This window comes from Mauremys reevesii, linkage group 3 (assembly GCF_016161935.1).
Source record: "Mauremys reevesii isolate NIE-2019 linkage group 3, ASM1616193v1, whole genome shotgun sequence".
NCBI classification, from domain to species: Eukaryota; Metazoa; Chordata; order Testudines; family Geoemydidae; genus Mauremys; species Mauremys reevesii.
The window spans coordinates 25,720,503-25,745,699 of NC_052625.1; the positions used below are offsets into that span (position 1 = coordinate 25,720,503).

At 44.2% G+C, this 25,197-nt stretch overlaps 1 protein-coding gene across 1 annotated transcript in view; it reads left to right on the forward strand.

Annotated features, from left to right (window-relative positions):
* The window catches only part of PNPT1 (polyribonucleotide nucleotidyltransferase 1), a 43,213-nt gene extending 27,335 nt beyond the window's left edge, over window positions 1-15,878 (forward strand). The window contains exons 22-28 of the mRNA XM_039530963.1: window positions 7,973-8,056; window positions 9,337-9,420; window positions 11,228-11,334; window positions 11,412-11,467; window positions 12,521-12,599; window positions 13,873-13,920; window positions 14,327-15,878. Of these exons, the coding sequence (XP_039386897.1) occupies window positions 7,973-8,056; window positions 9,337-9,420; window positions 11,228-11,334; window positions 11,412-11,467; window positions 12,521-12,599; window positions 13,873-13,920; window positions 14,327-14,482 (614 nt within the window). The 3' untranslated portion in view covers window positions 14,483-15,878. The remainder of the gene's footprint in view (window positions 1-7,972; window positions 8,057-9,336; window positions 9,421-11,227; window positions 11,335-11,411; window positions 11,468-12,520; window positions 12,600-13,872; window positions 13,921-14,326) is intronic.
* Window positions 15,879-25,197: the final 9,319 nt, after the last annotated feature.

Below are 25,197 nucleotides of genomic sequence, written 5' to 3' on the forward strand. Positions count from 1 at the left end.
ACTCCCATCCTATCTAAACGATCAGTGTGCTGTGGATTGCTAAGATTTAACTTCTGTACATGCTCCTGTATAAAAAGAGTTAAATATTTGAACTCACATACTATCTCAAGGAAGTCTGGCAGTTCCCTGCCCTCTTATAAATTCCAAATCCTGTCAACAGCTAGGGAAAATGTTTGTTACTCACTCACATAACCTGCAATTAATAAAGCGGAATGTAAAAGTGCACTGCATGTAGACAATGGGATACTAATGGTGACCAATCCATCACAATATAAATCATATATTGTGGCAGAAATTCAATGATATATCAGACTATTAAACTAATACTGAATTTGAAATATTAAATATTTGGCTGGAAGTTCTATAATTAAACAATTGCAGCCTACATTTGAGTTTGGCTGGTCTAAACAAAGGATTTAGGAATCAATATTTCTCCTACTCTCAATTGGCTAGATGAAATTAACTTTCCTCCCTTTAATTTCGAAACTGAAAAATGACTTGTTGGATCAGAAAAAAACTAAATTTGTCTTGAGTTGGCCATATATCATTGGGAAAAATGAAATTTTTGACAACCAATCCCATTTCAGACCCTATCACCCAGATACTAAAGGAACTCTAAAGGAATTTCAAAATAAAATTGTGTGGAAAAATAGGTTCCCAAGAGTAAATAAGAAAACTCTGTGGACCCACCGTGAAAGGTGGAATATTGATATTTCAGTTTTAGCTTATTTGCAACTAAATCATTATATCAACTCTCAGAGCATTATATCAAATCACATGTAGTAAACCCAAGTTTCAGGAGACAATTAAGAAGGATAGAAATGCTAATTACAGGAAAGGCTAACTCAGAGGTCCTGATCACTATATGATGCAACAAATTCTTCCTGATTGACCTAGAAGGTTACCATTAGGGGCAATGGGAAAAGGATCTGAAAACAGATACCACTTTGGAGCAATGGACAATATCTGAAGAAAAGACAAAACTTCATATATTTGTGTAAATTTTAAGGAAATTTGTTACAAAATATCTTATTCCATTTAAGCTAAGGGAAATTGAACTAATAAATGCTGAAGAGACTGTGGATGAATAGGGACCTTTATGATGGGAATGCCCTAAGATGATAATTTGGAGGAAAATAATAAATAGAATTTTCAAGGTAACTAAAATTAGGCTACATGTAGAACCCATAGTGATTCTGTTAAGTTACAGTATGAAGGAGATTACTGATTTTGGGAAGGACTTATTGATAACACAGTTACTATGAACAGCCAAGTGTGTGCTGGCTTATTTTTTGGAAAAAGACAGATCCCCACTCCAAACATTAGTGGTGTTCAAAACAAGGTATGGAAAATCCTTTTAATGGACAGAGAGCTTTATATCAGGATCAAGTAGATTTCATAATGAATGGTTATCATTTTTGAAATTTGAACAAATAAATATATAGTAAAAGGTGACCAAACACACATGGATCTTTTGAAGGTGACACATACATGGAAAGTATGTGTATGGAAAGTATGGGCATGTCTACACTTACCTCCAGAGCAATTGATCCAGCGGGGGTTGATTTATCGCATCTCGCGAAGACGCAATAAATCGACCGCCGAGCGCTCTCTCATCGACTCTGATACTCCACCAGAGTGAGACGCATAGGCGGAGTCGATGCGGGAGCGGCAGCAGTCGACCTATCACAGTGAAGACACCGTGGTAAGTAGCGGTAAGTACGTCGACTTCAGCTACGCTATTTTTGTAGCTGAAGTTGCGTAACTTAGACCGACTTAGCTCGTGCCCCTCCCCCAGTATGGACCAGGCCTTTCTGTATGTAAGCTTGTATGTAAAGTTCATATACACTAATGACAAAAAAAGTTTTATTTTTAGAAGGTCTCAGTTGGTTGCATCCATTGGGAGAGAAAAGGAAGGAGTGGCACTTTGCGCACCCTTCCTCCTCCCCCCCGCCTCTGTCCTTCATCTAGTTACACAGCAACACTTCTGCTCCACTTGGCCACTAAGCAGCCAGCCTCTCAGCTCCTTGAAGCCGCAATGCCCCTACCCTGGAGGGCTCTCCCACCCCAGCAGTACTAGTACCCTCATCTCACCAGCTCCCCTGTTCTTTGAGTGCTGTCCCTGTGGGTGCTCCACTTCAAGTGATGGTGTGTCTTGGTGCCGTTGATCGGAGGCTTTTCCATAGCAGTGCTCGGTTGGGCCGCACGCATGCTCAGCTGTCTTGCGGCGTCTGTCCTGTTGAACACGCGTGCACGGCCCATCCCCCTCAGTTCCTTAACTGTCCTCAGCTGAAAATGGAGCTCTCCGCAGTTCAAAAACCCGTTCCCTCTAGAGTTTAAAAAAATATAAATTAGTAGTTAAATAATCTTACTGTATATAATCTTACTGTACATTCATTGCAGCAACTTGAAGGCATAATTAGTTCGTTTAAAAAAAATGTATTCTTAGGGTAGGTCTTCACTACCCGCCGGATCGGCGGGTAGCAATAGATTTCTCGGAGTTCGATATATCGCGTCTCATCTAGACGCGATATATCGAACCCCGAACATGCTCCTGTCGACTCCGGAACTCCACCAACACGAATGGCGGTACGGAGTCGACATGGGGAGCCGCGGACGTCGATCCCGCGCCGTGAGGACGGTAAGTAATTCGAGCTAAGGTACTTCGACTTCAGCTACGCTATTCACGTAGCTGAAGTTGTGTACCTTAGATCGACCCCCCCCCCCCAGTGTAGACCAGACCTTAGCTTTGTTAGTTCTCTCTAGTTCATAGTTCCCCCTCAGGCCACACAAACTAACATTAACGACTATGCCAGGTTCTCCTGGCTTTAAAAGATGTGGCTCCTGCTGTGAGTCAATCCTAGATCCAATGGTCACTCTCAGTGTATGAGGTGCCTTGGAGAGATGCACATTCCTTCTAAGTGCATTCATTGCAGCAGCTTGAAGGCATGAGCCCACTGAGACCAGGACCTCCACCTGAAGATGATCCTAATGGAGAAATCACTTCTCCCAGGATCAGACAAGGACGACCACAGCTCCTCAGGAAAGTGCTCACCAACACGGTCTAAATCGTCAATGAGCACGGCTCCATCCTCCTCAGAAAAGAGGATGAGAGCCTCAATCTCTCTTGCAGCGGGAACCATGGAAAAAGAAATGGTACCCTGGGTGGTCTCTCCCCCTGGTGCTGACGGCTAAGAGAGTGAATGCATATGACTCTCCCGGCACCAGCCACGCCACGGAACCGAAAGACAAAAAGGAGGAGTTGAGACCTAACCCACCAAGTCTCCTTCATGGCACCAACACATATGGCACGGACAACTGAGCCGGCACCGACCATGCCCCGTCACCCTTTCCATGGTATGTGCCTCCGTATGCCTTTCCCCTTTCAGTGGCCTATGTGGAACCCATGGGCAGCATATAAGGCCCAATACACCGCACCCTCCTCACCACAAAGGGGAGAGTTACGGTCCCCACCAGGATCACCAGTTCCCGCTACGTCACTGGGACCAGACGACACAACACAAGAACCCGAGGGGAACGTGGGCAGTGAATATACCTCGCCCGCGCATAACTCATCCTCCTCTCCGGACGAAGCCATCATGCCACCTCCACCAATGATGGTGGATGACTTCAAACAATTCCAAGAATTGTTTAAAAGGGTAGCAGCCAATCAGGACATCCCACCGGAAGAAGTCCAGGAAAACCAGCACAAACTACTGCAAATCATAAAGACATCAGCCACCTCTAAGATAGCTCTCCCTATCTCGAACCTGCTGACATGGTATGGCAAACACTGGCATCAACCCCTCCAACATGCAAATGTGCAGAAAGGAAGTACTAGCTAAGGGCATGGCTACACCCACCCACAACCTAGCTCATTGGTAGTGGATGCCACAACTCACAGGGCAAAACAAACCCAACAATGGACAACGCCACAGGACAAGGAACACAAATGACAGAATTTACTGGGCAGGAAGGTATACACCTCATCCATGCTACAGTCCTGCATTGTGAACTATAGTGCCCTTCTCACTAAATATGATTATGATAATTATAATAAGCTCTTTGAATTTGCCTCGGAACTTCCTGAGGACAAGAGAGTGGAACTAAAGACAGTACTTGTAGAGGGTCAGCTAGTTTCCAGAATGGAATTACAAGCTACCCTGGACATGGCCGATACTGCTGCACGTACGACTGCGACGGCCATCACAATGTGGAGAGCATCGTGGGTCTAAGCATCCGGAATACCTAAAGAGATGCAATTAAAAATGGAGGACTTACCATTCGAGAGAGACAAACTTTTCTTGGCGAAAAAGGATTAAGTCCTTCACACAATGAAAGACTCTCGTGCCACACTACGCACATTAGGTATTTATACTCCTCCCCACAAAAAGAGGAGGTACCAGTCATACCAGTACCCACAAGACACTCAATTTAATCGCCTACAATCCAGACCTTCTGAAGTGAACAGACAGAAAAACAGACTGCCACGCTGGAGACAGACACAGCCACAACATGCAGCATCCCAACCTTCAGACAACAAGCCGCAATGTTGAAGATTTGGTCGAGGGCCTGAATGACCTCCTCACGACTCCAGCGCATACCACCGTATTTGGCCATCATCTACAGCATTTCCAACAAGCCTGGGAGCACATTACCCAAGACTGTTGTGTTTTGGAGATAATAAAATCGGGCTATTCCATCCCCTTTACTACTTGTCCCCATATCCTCCCCGTCCCTCTTCAGGGACCTCTGTCACGAGCAGCTTCTCAGACTGGAAGTAGAGTGCCTACTACAGTTAGGAGCCATGGGACCCATATAAATGGAATACAGGGGAAAGGAGTTTTACTCCCATTATTTTTTGACAGAGAAGAAAAGCAGGGGATTGTGCCCAGATATAGCCCTCTGAAACTCAACAAATTCATTCGCTCTGAAAAGTTCAAGATGATCACTCTAGGCACGATAATTCCTATGCTGGAACAGGGGGCTGGTTTTCATCCCTCGACCTACAAGACACATATTTCCACATCATGATTCATCCAGCCCACAGACGATTCCTCTGATTTACAGTCAGACACGAACATTTCCAATACCATGTACTCCCATTTGACCTTTCCACAGCACCAAGGGTGTTCTCTAAGACCCTAGCGGTTGTCACAGCACACTCACACAAATGTGTGATCATAATCTTCCCCTACCTCAATGACTGCCTTCTCAAAGGACGCACGTACGCAGAGACAGAAACATTCACCTGATTCACCTTTGATCTTTTCCAGAACCAGGGACTCCAAATAAACATAAAAAAGCCCATGCTAATACTGACGGAACACCTGGAATTCATCGGGGCACGCCTTGACTCAGTACAAGGCAGAGCGTTTCTTCCGAATGCCAGAGTTCTAACCATAAAACATCTGGTAGACACAATCTCCTTCTGTCCCCAAATCGAAACAAGAACTTGTCTACAACTATTAGGACACTTGGCCGCTACCACATACATGGTAAAACATGCCAGGCTACACATGTGGTGCTTTCAAAGCTGGCTGAACTCAGTGTACAGACCCACCAAACACAACATACACAGGCTAGTCAAACCACCATACAAGATCCTGGATTCTCTCAGGTGGAGGACAACATCGGCAAATCTAATGATGGGTATTCCCTTCCAACAACCCCCAACCTCAGTACTGATCGCAACAGACACATCTCTATTGGGCTGGAGAGCACACTTAGACAACATACAGCACAAGGCAAGTGGTCACCAGCCGAAACACACCTACACATAAATCTCTTGGAACTTAGAGCAGTGAGAAATGCCTGCTGTCACTTCCTCCCTCTAATAAGGAACAAATCCATCCGAGTTATGACAGACAACGTAGCATGCATGTTCTACGTCAACAAACAAGGGGGGGCCCGATCCCACTTCCTCTGCACCGAAGCCGTGATGCTATGGAACTGGTGCATCTGCTACAATATAAATATCTTAGCCTCTTACCTTCCTGGGTGCCAAAACACCACTGCAGACACCATCAGCAGAAACTTCTCATGGGAACACGAATGGGAAATGAATCCTACAACTCTCCACAGAATATTCAGACATTGGAGGTTCCCTTCCATCAACTTATTTGCCATGTCCCAGAACCGCAAATGTACCGGGTTCTGTTCCAGAGCAGGACTCGGCCCCCAATCCCTAGGGGATGCCTTTCTAATCCAGTGGGACACCTCACTTATTTACACCGTGATGGGGTCTGCTTACCCTGCGCTAGCCCAGACAGGGTTAAGCCCATATTATTGATAGCGGAAGTCCCGCCTCACAGGCGGGACTGGGCATTCTCCAAATGCTCTAGCAGTGTAAAGGGGGGAAGCCCAGGTCATTCTGGGCTGGAGTCTGCAGGGGAAGGACCTGTCTGGGAAGCTTCTGCGGAGGTACAGCCGTGGCCCCTGTCGGCGCCGGGAACCAGAGCCCTTCCGGGCCCACTTGAACCCCTGCTACTGCAGGAGCCACAGGAGGCGACCGGCAGAACAGACCACAGAGAAGCCAAAGTCTCATGCAAGATCTCAATGAGGATACTGATAGGAAGTGACCCAGGGAGGGTGACGGAGTGGTACCTCCTGTCCAGGAAACCTCAGCGTGTTTTGGTAGAACCCCCTCCCCTTCCTCCTCTCCGCCCCTGAGTTAGTGGCAAATTGCTCCACCACTGTTCGGGCCCTGGGTCGGGGCATGATGGAGTTGGGTGGGCCCGTGCCCTGCCACACCCCTTGTGGGCGTGCCCCCCCCATTGGACTCTGGCCGCTAGGCCATGCTGCTCTGCATTCCAAGGGTGGATCTATTGAACTTTGGCCTCTAGGCCATGCTGCCCCAATCCTAGGGGCCATCACCTGTGTTTTGGACTTCTCTGGCCATATGAGACAGGGCAAAGAATTTCTTGGCTGCACAAGACTGTATTGATGTTGGCAGTGGGAATATAAATAACATGAAGATGCCATTCAGTGGAGAGCCTGAGAGGTTTCAGGGCATCATAAGACAGGGATGGTTCATGTCCCTTTACAAGGATACTTGCATTTTTGACTGAAACTGCTAACTCAAGGTTTTGAGAATCTGCTATTAAAGCTGTTAACCAAACACTTCACAGGCAGTGACTAAATCATGTTAATTGTTACACATGGCCTGTCAGCTGTGCCATGCAGCCTTCCTTCTTCCTAAAGCATGTAGCCAGGACTCTCCCAACCTCCTTGTGGAAACCTTCACTACTCTGCTTTGGATGGATAGTTTTTTGGAAAATACATTGTCTAAACAGAAATATTTGCTTTGGCCTAAAGGTGTGACTAATGCTGAGAGAACATCTTTATTAAACTAAATTGCTTTTTATGAAAGGAATTTTTTTAGAGGATCTTTATGTGGATCATGAAAGGTTAAAAGCACGGTAGTGCCTCTCCCAAATAGAGTAGCTTATTCTTCCTGACTAGTAGCTTGGATTAAACAAAAAAGTACATTTTTAAAATATTGAAACATTTTATTAATAGATAATATAAAGAAAAAATGGTGGGGGAAGTGTTACACAAATAACATTAAGAGAATCAAACAAGAACATTATTTTTGTGGTACACCAGAGTTTCTATAAATTTTGAAGGTCTCTAGTTCCTTTGACCTGAGGCTCTTTATATAATTTTTAGCACACACTGCTATTTTGGACACTTCATATTTGAAGCTGTGTACCAATAAATTGTGCTGAAGGTGCAGGGCTCTTTTATAAAGAAGAGAGACCACAGAAAAATCCCTCTAGAATAAGAGGTCATTATGGAGCCTATACTATCTCTATAATTTATGCCACATCAATGGCAAATACTACATTTGTCATGCTAGATGCTCACATTAGGTTAGACAGCCTCCTAGTATCCTACCTCTCAAATTTAAAAGCAAACATAATGTAAGTTTATTTTCACTTTAAACATAGTACTGTCTTTTTTTCCACAGTTGCAAAGAGAGAAATCTTGCAAATTATGAACAAAACAATTGCGAAACCCAGACCAAACAGAAAAGAAAATGGACCAGTTGTAGGTAATATTGCATGTAGAGTAACTCCTCACTTAACGTTGTAGTTATGTTCCTGAAAAATGTGACTTTAAGCGAAACGATGTTAAGTGAATCCAATTTTCCCATAAGAATTAATATAAATGGGGGAGGGGCATTAGGTTCCAGGGAATTTTTTTTTGCCAGACAAAAGGCATTGTATACATTTTAAACAAGCAGTTTAATACAGGTATAAGATTTAAACAATTTTAAAGAAACCATTTAATACTACAATTATCATTGCTGAGTATGAAGCTTGGTTGAGGTGGTGGAGTCAGAGAGTGAAAGAGGGTGGATTGTCCGGCTGCTCCTCTTGCTGTTCTTGCAAGCACACTTACCGACTGGGGCTGGAGGAGCGAGGACGCAGCACGCAGCCTTCCCCCTCTCCCCAGCCTCCTCAACGCCGCAAACCAGCTGATTGCCACGGGCGGGAGGCAGAGGAGGGAGGGAGGAGGCTGCGCACCGCATCCTTGCTCCTCCTGAATGCCTCAAGACAGCTGATTGCCGCAGGCAGGAGGCGAGGGGAGCAGGGAGAAGGCACTGATCCGCTGGGTCTGCTGGCGGGCAGGAGGCATTGGGGGGGGGGCATAAGGGAGCTGATAGGGGGACTGCCAGCCGAGGACAAAGCAGGCAACCAAACAATATTATAGGGGAGCATTCCACAACTTTAAACGAGCATGTTCTTTAATGGAGCAGGGACGTAACATCGAAACAACGTTAAGTTGGGAGTTACTGTACATAACTGTGTATTGCTAACTTTTAAGATGAGATATTGGAAATAAGCCTCTGTTTAAAATATTTTGTTATAATGGTACACAGTTATGTGTAGGTGGTTCTGTTTTTGTTTTTGTTGGCTCAGTGTTTCCCTCTCTCCCCCCAAGATTTGTGAAACTTGGTTAAATTTAAGGATTTCAAATATTGTTTTGAGGGTAGGAACTTTAAACTCCCAGTTCTATCTGTTTGTTCCTCTCTCACTAAATCTGTGTAAGTTATATACATGTATATGAGTGCTGGCTTTGACCTTTTGTGTATTTTATATCTGTTAGAATTCCTGATCAAAAACTTGTACTGACCCAGGTTCTGATTTTCTTTGTAGTTAAACTTCATTCAGTCATTGAAGAGAAACATATTTCATTAGCATATTTAGCAAATCTTTACAAACCAGGCCACTAAAATTAAAATATAAATGAGTATCACTTGATTTTAGAAATACCACAAGAATTTATAAACTCTGCATTTCAGACTGTGACTTACATGCTATTTTTCAGAAACTGTTCAGGTACCACTATCAAAAAGAGTGAGGTTTGTTGGCCCAGGTGGCTATAACTTAAAAAAACTTCAAGCTGAAACTGGTAAGAGAATATGATTTATTTTTTTTAATTGAAATTGTAGAGATGTGATATTGGCTCTCTTCGGTGTCTGGGAAACCCTTACTCTGTGGGATTTCATTTTATTGGCAATAGTAGCACACTAGATTATTAAATGCCTAAAGACTTTGTTAATGCAGAGTTAACATTGCCCAGTGATGTCTTGTGCCCTTCTGATATCTGGGAGTGGCTAAAGGTATACCTCAGAAAACCAGGAAATATAGTGAAGGTACACTTCTCCCCCACAAGGCACCAATAACTCTGTCCCTGGAGCTGGCAATAGTCTCTGGGAATGGTTCAGTGAATGGAGTGGGATGTGGGATGTTTTGTCATAATAAGTAGACATGATGAAGTTCTAAGAGAATGTTCTATAGTGTTATGCTTCCAAGATTTGAATTTCAGCATTTGTCCGTGCACATTTCAACTGCCTTCATTGTTATGTGTAACTGAATTGAATGGTGGAGGGATGAGTTGGAGCAACATGGCAGAACTCTGACTGTGAGAGGAGAGGTGCATGTGTACTTTGAAGGATCAAGTATGCCTTATTTCAGTGCTAAGATTTGTATGTTGTGTCTACAGAGGTACACAAGGGTGTCTTTTTGCTATGGGGATTGTCAGCAGTCCAGCGGCATACATGCCAATGGACTCCCGGGCTCACTGGGGGTTAATTGAAGGCAGTGTCACAGAAGAAATCTTTGGGGCAAGGTTGACGGGAAGATCAAATTTAGCAGGTTTGGGGTGGGGTGTGTTTAGTAGGTTCAGGGCATGTATTGACTACAAAATTAAGTCAATCTACGTTCAGTTCAGCTTACAGCCACTGCAGTAATTACTGCAGTTTTTCATGTCCACACTACCCTCCTTATGTCAGTGGTGTGCTTGTCAGGAGCACTTCCACCAACTTAAATGGAGGCAATGTTGCGGGCTGAGAGCCCAGGCTCCCAACTCTGTGTGGAGCTAGGTGCAGGGAGACCAGCTGCTGCCTGGGCTCTCAGCTCCACTCCCTACACTGACATAGGCCCTACGTTTCTTGTGGAGGTGGAGTTATGTCAGCGTAGTAGGGCGCTAACATCGCCTGGAGCAAGGCTGTAGCGTAGACGCTGACACAATTAGGTTGACATAAGCTGCCTTACATCTACCTAACTCTCTAGTGTAGACGAGGCTTCAGTGTTTTACATGTAAGCAGCTCCTGTTTGCTAGACCTGACCTAATCCCAAATTTTGCTGTAGCAAAGAGAATTTGTTACCGTGTCCTTCAGTGGTCATGTGCTCTGTTCCTAAAATGTTCTGTAGCATCTGTAAGGGCAGAATGGTACTATGGATGGCATACTGGGTGTTGCTGAAACAGGACAGAATTTAGATTGTGTTGCTGGATAGCATATATCTAGGGCTTAGACTCACAGTGCCTGGGTACAGCTCGGGTTCTATGACCACAGCATAACACTTTGAGCGACCAAGATAATGTGACTACAGCCTGCCTGGAAATCTGTTGCTTCAACAGAGCAGTTCTATACAGTGTTGTCTAGCCACAATATAAACAAATGAGTGTAAGCCCTGATTAAGATGTAATATTCTGATGACAGTACATTGACATGATTTACAGCTGTGGTGTAAGTGAAGCCTTCAGGTAAAATTCACTATAAAACACCAAGCCCACACAAGATCACATGCTCCCATAAGTCTTAATATGGGTCTGCAGTGGTATGAATTTCCTCTTTATTGGGTTAGCTGTAGAGGAAATTCTAATTTCATGTTTGTCATCAGTGTTTAATTCCATGTGCATTTTTATTTTTAAGGGGTAACAGTGAGTCAGTTGGATGAAGAGACGTTTTCTGTGTTTGCCCCAACACCTAATGCTATGTATGAAGCACGAGAGTTTATTAACGAAATCTGCAAAGATGATGTAAGGACAGACTCATTATTTGCTTTGTATTTATTTATTTTATGAACCTGTGTCTTACACCTTTTTTTTCCCTGCAGCAGGAGCATCAGTTGGAATTTGGAGCAGTTTATACAGCCATAATAACTGAAATTAGGTAAGATATACTTGTCTTCTGAAGTTGAGGTGAATTCATACATATGTATATACATTTCATTATATCAGGAAGTCTAATTGATACCTGGGATATTTTTTTAAATGGTCACTTACAATATACTTATGTTAACTCATTACAAATTTATATCTCTTTAGAAACCAGAAATCCAGGTTCTGGGGTTATCTTACAGCTATATAAAACTGAAAGGTTCGGTGAGGCATTGGCCTTGAGAACTCAGGGGTCATGGAAGGATTATTGTTTGGACTGTCTACTGATTCTTTAGGAAAGGAGATTTGAAGCCCTACCTTGTATACATCTTCTGGTGATACCACCAGAAGGGGACTCTCTTCCCAAGGAGCAGGCGAGCCCGGCAGACCTGAATGTAGAGTAACTTAGCACCGGTTCATCTATGTAGACCCATTGCAGAAGATTGTTAGGCAGTATTAAGAATGTAGAGGAGCGGACCCTTTTATAAGTGGGAACCCTTATAAAACTAGATACTGTTTGATAATATATATTTCCTTTCTGACAAAGTTTAAAAAAAAAAAATTGTAAAACCACTGCAGGACAGATGTACTACCCTCCAAGACTTATGTAGAAAATCACTGTGCTGCTGGTGAGATTGCAGTCAGCGCCTCTCCTAGTATTTTTCTGCTGAAAAAATTATCCTCTTCTCCTTTTCTCAACAGAGCTTTTCTGTACACTTTGCTGTATCTGTCTTATGTATTTTTAAAGCCTCTAACACTTGGCACTCAGATGTAGTGGGAGTTTGCCTTTCATTTATTACAATGGCATATATTGATTTAAAAGATAAACCTAGAAAAATATGTACTAGTCATTTGTTATTGAAAATGAAGCTTGCATTTCAGGACAGACAGTTTAAATAAATGTGTGCACCTGCTCTGTTCTGGTAGGTAAACAAGAAAATAAAAGGACCAATAAAATCTTACTAAGGAAATTCAATTTATGTTTCCATTGGAACCATGAACCAGAATAAATGTACAGTTGTCTAGACAAATTATTTTGAAATAACCAAACTCTTTTATGATGCAGAGATATTGGAGTGATGGTAAAACTGTATCCGAATATGTCTCCAGTGCTACTTCATAATTCACAACTTGATCAAAGAAAGGTAATAAAAGTTGTTCAAATTAATAGAAAAACAAGGAGGCAAAGTACTTCTGGGTTTCCAATCAAGATTTCTCCTATTTTTTTTTAATTAAGTTGTTCAAATGACCTGGGAGAGGGGTTAGTGTAGCAATCTATCTTCATTGCAGCACCAGTCTGTAGGATTAAAGGGAGATTATATTGCCCTTCCTACAGCAATCAGGTATAAGGAAATGCATGTGGAGAGGAAGAGGGTAAGGGCTTCAAATTTCAGACACTTACTAGCCAAAAGCTCATCAGAAAGAAAGAGGCATGGCCAAGGTCCAGGGACATCACCCTGGTAAGAATGGGTATATATGGGTGGGGGAGGCTGGCATTGCCCTTGGATAGTAAATCTCCTTCCCTGTCCTGCATGCTGGTCTTGACCTGTAGGTTTTGTGTATGAGGGGAAAGCGGGTTTAACAAAAACAGATGTAGTAAGTAGAATTTTAAAGGATTATATAATATAAAATTAACAATATTAAAATCAGTATAGTATGATAAACTGTACATTATGATTTTATTTCATTTAATTGCATGTGGTGTACCTTGGGGCATAGATGCAAAGTTATTCTTTTCCTAACTAATATATCTTGGGTACCTTGAGTTAGTAGCTCGCAGGTAAAGATCAGTCCCAGGTCCTATGCGTGATATACTGCTGAAAATCTTATCTCCTGCACTGGCTACTATGAAAAACAGTTTCCTTATTTTTCTGAACTTTCTATGAACTGACTGCATGCTCCAACAGGGATTAGTGGTACAAACAATGTCCTATCATGCTGCATACTGGTGCTGCATCAACAAGAGACAGCCCCAGTGGGAGAGAGGTTTCAATAAACAAATAGTTTTATGTATGTGCTGAATACCCCTCTTAGACTGAGTAGTTCAGTATTTAGGACCAAATTCTTACCTTGTATACTGAAGGTACAGCTCCATTGAGATCACCTGTTACTGAGAGAAGTGTATTGCCCTCAGAGATAGTGAATGTTTGGCATTTAACTTTTGTTTTTCACCATAGCATATTGTAAAACAAACATGATTCTGCCAGGGTATCCTGATCAGTTTAAATCCTCCATTCTAGTTGGAAAAGTTGACTCCATTTAATTCCTGTTAAGTCACAATGTTATATTCTAAGTAAAACAGAAGCCTTTACAAAAAGCTTTTATGTACCCATTACTCTTAGTAAAGCTAACTAACTCTTTCTATAACTTTCTGAATTTAAGAACATTTTGTTTAATTATGTAAATATTGTGTTCTAGATTAAACACCCTAGTGCCTTGGGATTAGATGTTGGCCAAGAAATTCAGGTATTTATTTAAACCTTGAAAGTGTTGAAAAAAAACTTTGTAGATTTTGGTTCATTATCTGAAGGTGTAATAGTTTCCATATTATCCTTGTTTTGTGTTTGCATAGGAGGAATATGGCTACATCTGCTATGAAAAACTTAAGTCCATCATACTTCATAGCTTTGTGCCTTGGTTAAAAGCCTGATCCTGTTCCCTTGGAATAAATGGGGTTTTAGCCATTGACTTCAGTGGGAGTAGGAATTGATTGTGCAAAACAGATTTAAAAAACGATGAAAACTTATGTTCTTGATATCAGTATTTAGCATTCACCTTAAATTTTGTTTCTTTAGTTTTGATATGGTTAATTCTTACACTGAAACTTAATGTAACCATGTCATAGTCTGAAAGCAATCTCATTTCTTCTTAGGTGAAATACTTCGGACGTGATCCAACTGATGGCCGAATGAGGCTTTCACGTAAAGTACTTCAGTCACCAGCCACAACTGTGGTTAAAACTCTAAGTGACAAAAACAGTATTGTAATGGGAGGTGCAATTCCAGAGTCATCTAGCTCATCCTGTTGACTAGTAAGATCATAAGGACTGTTATGGTCATATTAGTGCTGAACTTTTTAACGACTGAACAAATATTGTACAGATTACATTTTAATTTTGTATAAATACTGTTTGATGCTGGTTGCTATTGAACTTTTCATCACTATCTCATTCTGTCACAAAAAGCTTAGTTTCGTTGTAGTATTGTTACAAATTATGTAAAATTGCCAAGGAAAAATCGACAATTCTAGACTTTGGGTCAGCTACCGTATGTAAGCTATCAGAAAAGAACTATCTTTATTTTTAAGAAGTCTTACTCAAAATGCCAAAGAGGAGATACAAACCCTGCTTAAAGAAATGTAAAGTTTGCTGCTTTCTTGAAAGTTCTGATCCGCACAGTGGAATGCCTGAAGCTGTCACCCTTACACAAAAATGTTTTCATGGTGTCTCCCTCACATGCATTTGACTGTAGTCTTAGTTTAAGGTTTTTTCAAAAGAATATTACGTGCGTTTTTTCTTCAGAAGCCAATGGGACAGTAGACAAAAGTGACTGTTTATAAAGTGGAGGCAAAAGCATGCCAATGTCATTTGCAAATTAAATTTTTTAGTAGTAATCACTTAAGATATTGTCACTGGTTTAGAACAATCTTATTCTCTAGATTGGTGGAGCTATATGCTGATTTAGAGGAATGCAAAAATAAACTTAATTTAGTGCATTTTTAACAAACATTTGTGAATGTGGAACCTTTTTGATTTAACTAATATTTTATCAGTTGGTCCCTGGAAAAGAATGGTATCTTGCATTTTCTTTGGAAGATAACATGGTAACAAATAATACAATTTTAATAAAAGCATACTATTCTAGAACCTATAGACTGACAAAAGTGAATCAAATAAATACGTAGAAATAGAAACTATCAAAGCTAAGAGGTGATGTAAAGTGTCATAATTTTAAGATGCTGTTAGAAAATTTGGCTAAAATTCCATCAGTATCTTATGCTGCTATTCAGAGTAAGAATAGTGGGAATCAAGGAACCTCCAATTGCATAGGTTGGAGAGCAGACCTCTGTAGCTCCTTAAAATACGACATTTTCAGAGTTAATGCTTCAGGAATATCTGATAGCATTCCAACATAAATGGTAAAAGTGAGAAGCCCTTTTTCACTGACTGTTCTTTACATAAGGCAAAACTAACTCCACAATTTTTGATTTTTTGGATGTTCCACTTTTAGTTTAGCACTTAAATTAGCACAGTGTACCTCTGTTAGTCAAAGCCCAACTGCAGGACACAACCATATAATGAAGGACATAAGGAAAAAAATTTCATCAATCTGCAAGTTATGTGGAATTTCTGATAACTTAGAATTAAATGTTGATGACCCCCCCCAATAAAATATATAACAAATATAAAAACAAATAGGAGTATTGAGATAATACATTCCCCCCACACCCCCAGCTCTGAGTTAAACCATTGTGTCTGGTATACTTTTAAAAATAAATTGTCTTAATTCAGTGGAGGAGTTTTAACATTCTTAATGTTCAGTCAAGATGATTTCATCAGATTCTCTTAGACTCAAAGGGACACTTTTAAAAGGTTATAAGAATTAACTGTTTGTCTGCCGCCATGTGTGGAGGCTTCCAAAACCAGTTAAGAAAGCACCTATTCCCATGCTACTCTCAAACTTTGTCTAACAGTAGAAACCAAGCCTTCTGTCAGTGGCAAGTAGGCTCTGAAGCTCCTAGAATTAAAAAAAAAAAAAAAAAAGTGGAGCAACATGCAGGGAAATATTTATCTCTTAGTACAAAATAAACACTTGTGTTTGAGGAGGAGAAATGTGAACACTTGAGTGTGAATATACAGCCACAATTATTTTGCTATTTTTTTATTCTTAATAAATATTAAAAGAACATTGACCCGGTTATATTTGTAGTCTTTTGTTCCTCACAGTATAAGCTTGAAATATATAATTTTTTCCCTACCAATCTTTTGCTTGTCCAGTTGTCTCAGTGTTATAGTATTTCCAGTGAGATACCCTTTCACTTCCTGGTTTTGTTAATACGAATTACCAGCACAGATAACCAATGAGGTCACACTCAGTGGGTAATATTATTGGGGTAACATATGCTAATGATCTCAGATCAGCCCTAAACAGAATCCGAGCAGAGAAATGTTTTAGCTTTCCATTGATTTCCTTTAGGAAATATAACCTCGTTCTAAATGTTCCCACAGTTTCTAGTACAGTCTCTGTTCGATGGACACTGAAGTTCTGTTTTACATTTTTCTTTTAACAGTTGGCCAACAAAGTAGTCTCATTACTAAAGTGATTATATTGATTTTGTTCATGAGGCACTGAGCTGTTTTTCAACATCAAAGGTTTAATAAGGCACTCCACTAGATGTCCTGTGAAGTTGATGGTTTGGAAACTGACCTGAATCCAATTCTTCACCCAGTTGTGAAGGTTAATAATTAGAACATTTGAATGGCTAGGACTGATGTGCTTTAATTTAATATTAAATGTTAATCTATTGTAGCTCATTTAACTCCTCAAAGTGTGGTTATACTCTGAAAAATGACACTGCAAAAATGGCATTGTAGCATTCCAAATCTGCTCACTTCTTATTTTTGTAATTACTAGCCCTGCAAACTCAATCTGTGGGGTGAATCTGAAGTTCTTTGAGTGATTGCTCATGTGTATTCCACAATAGATGTACATGCTCGCCACGTGCACCGGTGCTGAAAGTTTTTCCCCTAGCAGTACCCTTACGGGAGCGCCCTAGCAACCCCTATAATGGTGCTTCCATGGTGCGGAATCAGGGACACAGCATGCTCCCCCCACCTTCAGTTCCTTCTTGCCGCCAGTGAAGGTGCTTCGGAACTGCTCTGCTCTAGCTTTGCTGTAGCTTGTCCCCAAAACTGCTTGTTCATTCAGTGTATGGTACCTGTAGTTAGTTTAGTTTAGCTAGAGCGCCCGGGCCATGGCATGCTCTGTGCCCCGGGTTTTCAGTTGTGGGACACTTGTAAACTGTTTACGCTGTTTGTGGGAAACCCACCTCAGCGATCACGGCAAGATTTGCAAGTCGTTTAAGCCTCGGACCAAGAGAGAAAGGGACATCAGGCTCCGGGCTATTCTGATGGAGTCGGCGCTGACCCTGGCTCTGGTGCGCCGCTCTGAGTCGACACCAGGCACCGTGGTGTCGGTGCGCGGCGACCCTTTGGCGCCATTGACTAGTTGGCACCGCTTCCTGTCCACGGGGCATGCCAAGAAGGCTAGGAAGAGGCCTTCTCTGCGGCACCAGAGTAAACCCGGGACAGAGGCTAGACCCGTGTTGGGCAGTCCTCGATCCCCACCAGCTTCTAGGCCTCTGACTCAAGCAAGGCCCATTTGGAGCAGGCCTCCCCGGATGTTCGGATGCCCTCCACACCGGAGGCCCTGCAGGCGACCCGGGATACATCCATGCCAGTACCAGGAGCACCACTGATGTCATCCCCACGCTCCAGAGGCAAGCCGCTGCTGGAATCACTGCGGTCACCCCTGCCTTGGTCTCGGTCGAGGGAACATTACCGACACCATTCACCACCCAGCGTGCATTCAGGGCAAAGTCCACATGGATCGCCCTTGACGCCCGCCAGGCTGTCTGGTTGGGTTCCGTCTGACTGAGACTCTTGGTGCCACTCCACCTCAAGGAACGAACGCTGACAGGACCAAGGCAGATGACACCAATGATCCTCCTCTCAGAGGGACTATCGCAGCCGATCACGGCACGAACTCTGATGTCGTTCCCGTTCGTCGTCCCACTCGAGGCCTCCACAGCCCTGGGCATCGATCGCCAGCATCTCGCCATCACAGGTCCGCCTAGCGGAGCCGATCGCGGAGTAGTTGTTACCGACAATACCGGTCCTCCACATCAGGATCGTGGTCCCGTGGTCAGCATTGCTCCTGGCACCGCCGTTCCTCCTGGTCCAGGAACAGCATCAGCTCATATGTCAGCCCGGCCTCCCTTTGTAGTTGTCCATCGATGGGCCAGGCTAAACAGCCAAGCCCCATGGCTGGCTCAGTGGGGGCTTGCTTGGTGGCCGGAGCCTCAGAAGGACTATCGGCCTCCCTCTCCAGAACTCCGAGGAAGGAGTCAGTAGGACGTACATCCTCGGCACCGTGCCCGGAGACCAACCAGGTGGTGGACCCTCAGGTACCACTGGACACACCAAGTACTGCTCCGGCCTCCTCACTCTCCTCTGATGAGGCAATTATGGCCCCACCTCCCTCTGTACCGCAAGAGGACTTTAGGGCCCACCAAGAACTCTTAAAAAAGGGTGGCATCAAGCCTCCACATCCAAGCAGAGGAGATGGAGGCACCCTCAGATTCCCTGTTTAATGTACTGTCCTCCTCAGTACTGGGCAGGGTGGCCTTGCCTCTCCACCAAGGAGTGGCGAAAATTTCAAATGCCATGTGGCAAACCCCGGCCTCATTGGCCCCCATCTCTACCAAGATGTACCTGCCAAGGGGCATGAATACTTATACACTCACCCTGCTCCTAACTCCCTGGTGGTCAAGTCGGTCAACCACAGGGAACAGCAGGGCCAACCAGCCCCTACCCCCAAAAAATAAAAATTCAAGGAGGCTGGACTCATTTTGGAAGAAAAATGTATTCGTCCTTGAGCTTCCAGTTGCAGATGGCAAACAACCAAGCTCTCCTGGGCTGGTATGAGTTCAATCTGTGGGGCTCCCTGCCCAAGTTCGAGGACTCCCTCCAGGAGCGTGACAGGAAGGAGTACAAAGCACTGGTGGAGGAGGGCGCAATGGCTACCAGGGCAACCCTTCAGGCAGCTTTGGATGCAGTGGACACAGCTGCGCGGTCCCTGGCCTCCGCAGCGTCCACGAGAAGGGCGTCATGTCTCCTGCTCACTGGGCTGTCCAGTGAGGCGCAGACCTCCCTGCAGAACCTCCTGTTTGATGGCAAAGCTCTGTTTGCGAAACAAATGGATACAAAGCTGCATGCCCTGAAAGACTCCCGCATGACTCTCCAGACTCTGGGTCTTTATGTTCTGGCTCCAGCTAAACCTAAGTTCAAGCCGCAGCAGACTCCCGCTCAGGCCACCCGTTCAGAATACGAGATCACTTATAAGAAGTCATGGGACTATAAGAGGCAACCACAGTGGCAGCCTTGGCCTGTCACCCAGCCTGGCTCCTCCCAGGGCAAGCAGGCGGGGAAAAGATGCTTTTGACAGGATGCCTGGGGGCGCCCTGCCAGTTCTCATCAGGGATCCACCCTCATAAAGCTTCCCTTCTCCGATTGGTTATGTGCTTTCCTCCCGGAGTGGTTGCGGCTGATCTCAGACCGATGGGTCCTCAACACCATCTCCCAGGGCTATACCCTCCAGTTTACTTCCTCCCCGCCCAACTACCCCCTGCCCCTGCCCCTCCTAGGGGACCCCTCGCACGAGGCTCTGCTCGAGCAGGAGGTGGGGCGGCTCCTGGGCCTAGGAGCAGTGGAAGCGGTTCCAGGGGAGTTCAAAGGTAAGGAGTACTACTCCCGATATTTCCTTATCCTGAAGGCCAAAGGAGGGCTCAGGCCAATCTTGGACCTGTGAGGCCTGAACTGGTACATGATGAAGCTCAAGTTCCGCATGGTCTCCCTGTCCTCCATCATCCCCTCCCTGGATCCCGGGGACTGGTACGCCGCCTTCAGTCTGCAGGATGCGTACTTCCACATTCATGTATTTGAGGGACACAGACACTTCCTCCGTTTCACGGTGGGGCAGGAGCACTACCAATTTACGGTCCTCCCGTTTGGCCTGTCCACTGCCCCCAGTGTGTCGGTGATGGCGGCCTACTTCAGGCACTGGGGAGTCCAGATCTTTCCCTATTTGGACGACTGGTTGGTCAAGGTGCAGGATCATGTGGCGCTCCTTCTGTCCACATGCACCACTTTGAGACTGTTGGTAAACAACACCAAGTCCACGTTAGTCCCAGTACAACACATAGAGTTTATCGGGTGGTCCTGGATGCCTCGTCAGCCAGAGCCTCCCTCCCACCGGACAGGTTGGAGGCCCTGAAGGGATTCATCGACATGATCACAAGGTTGACAACAGCCAGAGTGTGCCTCCAGCTCTTGGGTCACATGTCGGCGTTCATGTATGTGATCCTTCACACCAGACCCAGAATGAGGCCCCTCCAGCTCTGGTTGGCCTCGGGACAGAATGGAAAAAGTCCTCATGGTGCCCGAACCAGTAATCACCTCCCTACGGTGGTGGTTCTCCCCGAGAAACATGCTACAAGGGATCCTGTTCAGGGGCAAGACCCCGTTGCTGGAACTGGTGTCTGACGTGTTGGACCTGGGATGGGGGCCCACGTGGGGAACATTCAGACCCAAGGATCTGACCCTCCACATAAAAGTCAAGGAGCTCATAAGGATAAGGTCCAGCTCTGCCCCCACCCTTCATTCCTCCCGAAGGTGGTCTCCGCCTATCACATAGGTCAGGACATTTTTCTGCATGCGTCCAGTGAGGAGCGCTGCCTCCACCTGCTGGATGTGAGACGGGCTCTGGCTTTTTACCTGGAGCTGACTAAGCTGTTCAGAAAGTCCTCACAACTGTTCATCGCCTTGACTGAGCGCATGAAGGGTCATCCGAACTCCACTCAGCAGTTCTCCAACTGGATCACCTCGTGCATCCGTACCTCTTATGTCCTGGTGGGAATTCCTCCGCTGTCAATTGTAAGGGCACACTCAACTAGGGCGCAAGCCTTGTCGGCTGCCTTTTTAGCCCATGTCCCCATTCAGGACATTTGCAGGGCTGCCACATGGTCTTCAGTTCACACGTTCACCTGGCATTATGCAATCGTTTCTCAGACCAGGGATGATGCCGGGTTTGGCAGAGCTGTGCTCTGTCCTGAGAATTTGTGAACCCTTACCCACCTCCAGCAGATATAGCTTGGAATCACTATTGTGGAATACACTTGAGCAATCACTCGAAGAAGAAAGGACAGTTACCTTTTCCGCAACTGGTGTTCTTCAAGATGTGTTGCTCATGTCTATTCCACATCCCGTCCTCCTTCCCCTCTGTTGGAGTTGTCTGGCAAGAAGGAACTGAGGGTGTGGGGAGTGCACAGCACCCCTTTTACTGTGCCATGGAGGCACCATTCCAGGGGTCACTAGGGCGCTCCCCTACGGGTATTGTTAGGGGAACAACTTCTGGCACCGGTGCACGTGGTGAGCACGCACACCTATTGTGGAATAGACACATCTTGAAGAACACTAGTTACGGAAAAGGTAACTGTCTTTTCTTTCTGTCTTGAACACCACCCCCAATAAGGAATTTACATTTGGAGCATAGTTAACAATTGATGATCCATAAGCCAAAAAGAACCCAACTCCTTCCATAGCTGGATTGGCTCTTCTGGGATAATAAGAGAAAAAACATATTTATGTTAAAGTAAGCAGGTATAAAACTAAATATCATTATGAACCAGATCTTTTGAGTATGGATATAGTGAATTTTTTTAACATAGTCACTTTTGTGACCATAACCCTACTTCAAAGAAATAACATAGATACGGAAAGTGCCTAACATTTTAGGCATCTGATCCTGTATGTCTGAAAGCTCTAACCTTTTATCATTTATTTGTATTATTGTAGCACCTAGGACCCTACTACTAGTCATACACCATAAACCCATTGTGCTACGTGCAGCACAGACAATAGAAAAGATGGTCCCTGCCTCAAAGAGCTTACAGTCTAAGTATAAAACAACGCAGTGGATGGGTATGGAAGGGAGTAAAAAGAAATAATGAGACAGTATTGGTCAGAATAATAGGCAGTCGTCTCAGTATACCAGCAGCCTAACAGTTGTCCAGTTTTTTTGTAGGTGTCACAGGAAAGGAGAGTTTTGTATGTGTTGCAGACAACTCTTGGTATCTTACAGATTCCAATATGTGGATATGTATATATTTTGTTACTGTAACAGAGGTTCTTAGGTGTGGGTCTCAACTTCCTAATGTTAAAATCTTGAAAGGAGACATTTCTTTTTTGTGAATTATTGCTTTTTATGCTAGTGGACAGCATTGTGGTCTCTGTTTATAGCAGAGGCTTAGGAGCCAGGACTCCTGGATTCTTTTCCTCTGTCAACCATTTGCTGTGACCTTGAGGAAGTCACTCAACTTTCTATGGTTCAGTTTATTCACTTGTAAAATTAACATTACCTATCTTTCAAGAGCATTGTGCCTGAGAATTAGTTAGCATTTATAAAGTGCTTTCAGATGCATGAATGCATATATAAGTGCAAAAAAAATGTAATTTAACAGTTCAGCCAGCTAGGTGTGCAAAGACTTTAAATCTAGATGCTGCACTGGGTGCACACACAGATTCAGAAGATGGTGTGCAAGCTGAAATGTTAAAAATAAATTAAATGCAATATAAAAATCAAAACTAGTACTGAAAACTTGAACCTAATCCTCAGAAGCATGGGAAACCACTGTTCTTGCCTGAATAAAGGGGTAGCATAATTATGTGAAATACTGAAGATTAAACTATTTAAATTTTGGTTGGATTGTAAACAGGTGATGACTGACCAATGAAGGTCCAAATTCCCTTGGTCAAGTCCTCAAAAGGGAAAAGCTACCATGTCTCTCGTCCCAGGTTCTTCAGTACGTAATAGTGATTGAGCAAGGAATCAGATTTCCTGTCTGACTGTACTTCCCAATAGGAATATCTGAACTCTTAGGGATGTTTCTCTCTGTGATGGAGCATCTGCCCACAAGGGGTTAATAAATCCCTAGGGAGGCTGCACAGGAGTCATCTAATTAGAGAGGGGCTGTGAGGAGCAGCCAGTCAGGGCCAGGCAGGCCCATATAAGAAGAGCTGCGGGGCAGAGCAGCTCCAGTAGCTGCCTAGAACTTGAGGAGGGAAGATCAGGCTCCTAACAGGAGGAAGGAGTGCCAGCACCCTGCACAGAGCAGTGCTGCTAGCAGCAATGGGGTATAGGGGGGAAGCTAAACATGGCTCCTAATTGGCTGCAGGGATTTGCAGGGTGCCACAGGGAAGCGGTGCAGGGAAATGAATTGAGGAGTCAGAGGGGATGCAGTAAGAGGTGGCCATCTACAGGGTCCCTAGGCCAGGACCCAGAGTAATGGACAGGCCCGGGTCCCTGTCCCCCCCCTCCCCCCCCCACCGCCACTGAGGAAGTGACCAGGCAATGGGCTGCAGTTGCCACTGAGGGAAGCGGCTGGACAGCAGACTGCAGTCCCCCTGGAAAAGGAAGTACAGACTGTGGCATAGCTGGAGGGACACTGGTTTGGAGCAGAAGTGATGGCAGCAAGATATCACCAGAAGAAGGTGCACTGGCTAGTAGAGCTAATCCCCAGGACAGCCAGCAGGAGGCGCTGCAGTGGTGAGTGAACCCTATCACACCAGTTCTATCTGTGAAAGAGCATGAGACCCATCTCCACCTCAACTGCAGGCTAAAATCCAAAAGTGAACAAGACAAGGAAAAAAAACAGTCCTCTGAGGATGACCATCCTTTGCTTCTTGAAAAGGCAGAGAAAAAACCACTAGAAAACAGGAAAGAGCTCCAGAAGTAGGCCTGGAGGCAGAATATTCTAGTTATCACATGGATGGTTCCAAATGGATGGTTCAGGCAAGGGGATTTGGAGGACAGTGCAGAATAGATATTCTCTAACTTTTCAGGCTCCTCCACATCCCTTTGGAGATTGCTCTGACAGGCCAGGAGCCATTCCCAGCAAGAGATGCAAAGATAATTCAGAGTGCTTTCTGCCAACAGCGGAACAGGTTCAGACTCCCAGTGGTAGTCCATGATGGTAGGATTTTCCCATTGCAATCCAAACTCCCATAGTCATGATTACAGATATCATCCTCTCACAATTGAGAGATCAGCTGTGGCACCCAAGTATGCAGAGCATATGTTCGAGGTCAGAGTGGGCTCACAGGATCCACTTTCCAGAGTCAAGAGCAGTCAGGTTGGCTCTGCAGACCAGGGTCCATTAATGTACTTAGTGTGCCCTGCTTAATTTAATTCTAAATATTGAAGAGGAGCAGATCACCTCCTGAGCACATATTGGTCATATTGGCACAATCGATATACAAGGGTTACCAAAAGCAAACAGACTGGCTAAGCCATGAGCAGATACAAAACCCAGAACCAGGAAATATTCTAGCTGTTATCCAAAGAACTAAGTCAGCTTCAGGTGGAACCATTCACATCGCGCTGCAAAACAAAGGTGAACCTTTTCTTCCCCACGGAAACAGACTAAAAATGACTGATGAAATGCTCTGGCTCAAAAATGGCTGAATCGACTTCTGTATGCCTTCCCCCCCTCCCCTAATGGATCTGCCAAAGAAGTCTTCACTCATCTTCTCAGTAGGCAAAATCTTAATTTTACGTGTATTCTGACTTGGTTAACTGATAAAACTCAGTAATGATAGTCATAAATGGGGAATCATCATCCAACAGGAGATGTTTCTAATGGTGTGTTCCAATGATCTATTTTTGAGCTAATGCTATTCAATATCTTGGTCAATGATCCTGAAAAAAATAAAATCCATGCTGGTAAATAATCGCTCTATCATACTGACTTGTTTGCAATCTGGATCACTTAGTAACATGGGCTCATTTGAACAATATGCATTTTAATACATCCAAATGTATGCTCTCAGGATCATCTGAGTCTCTGGTTGATCACCCATGGTGTTAAGGCTCCTAAAGGCAGTATATCTATCTGGACCAACAATTT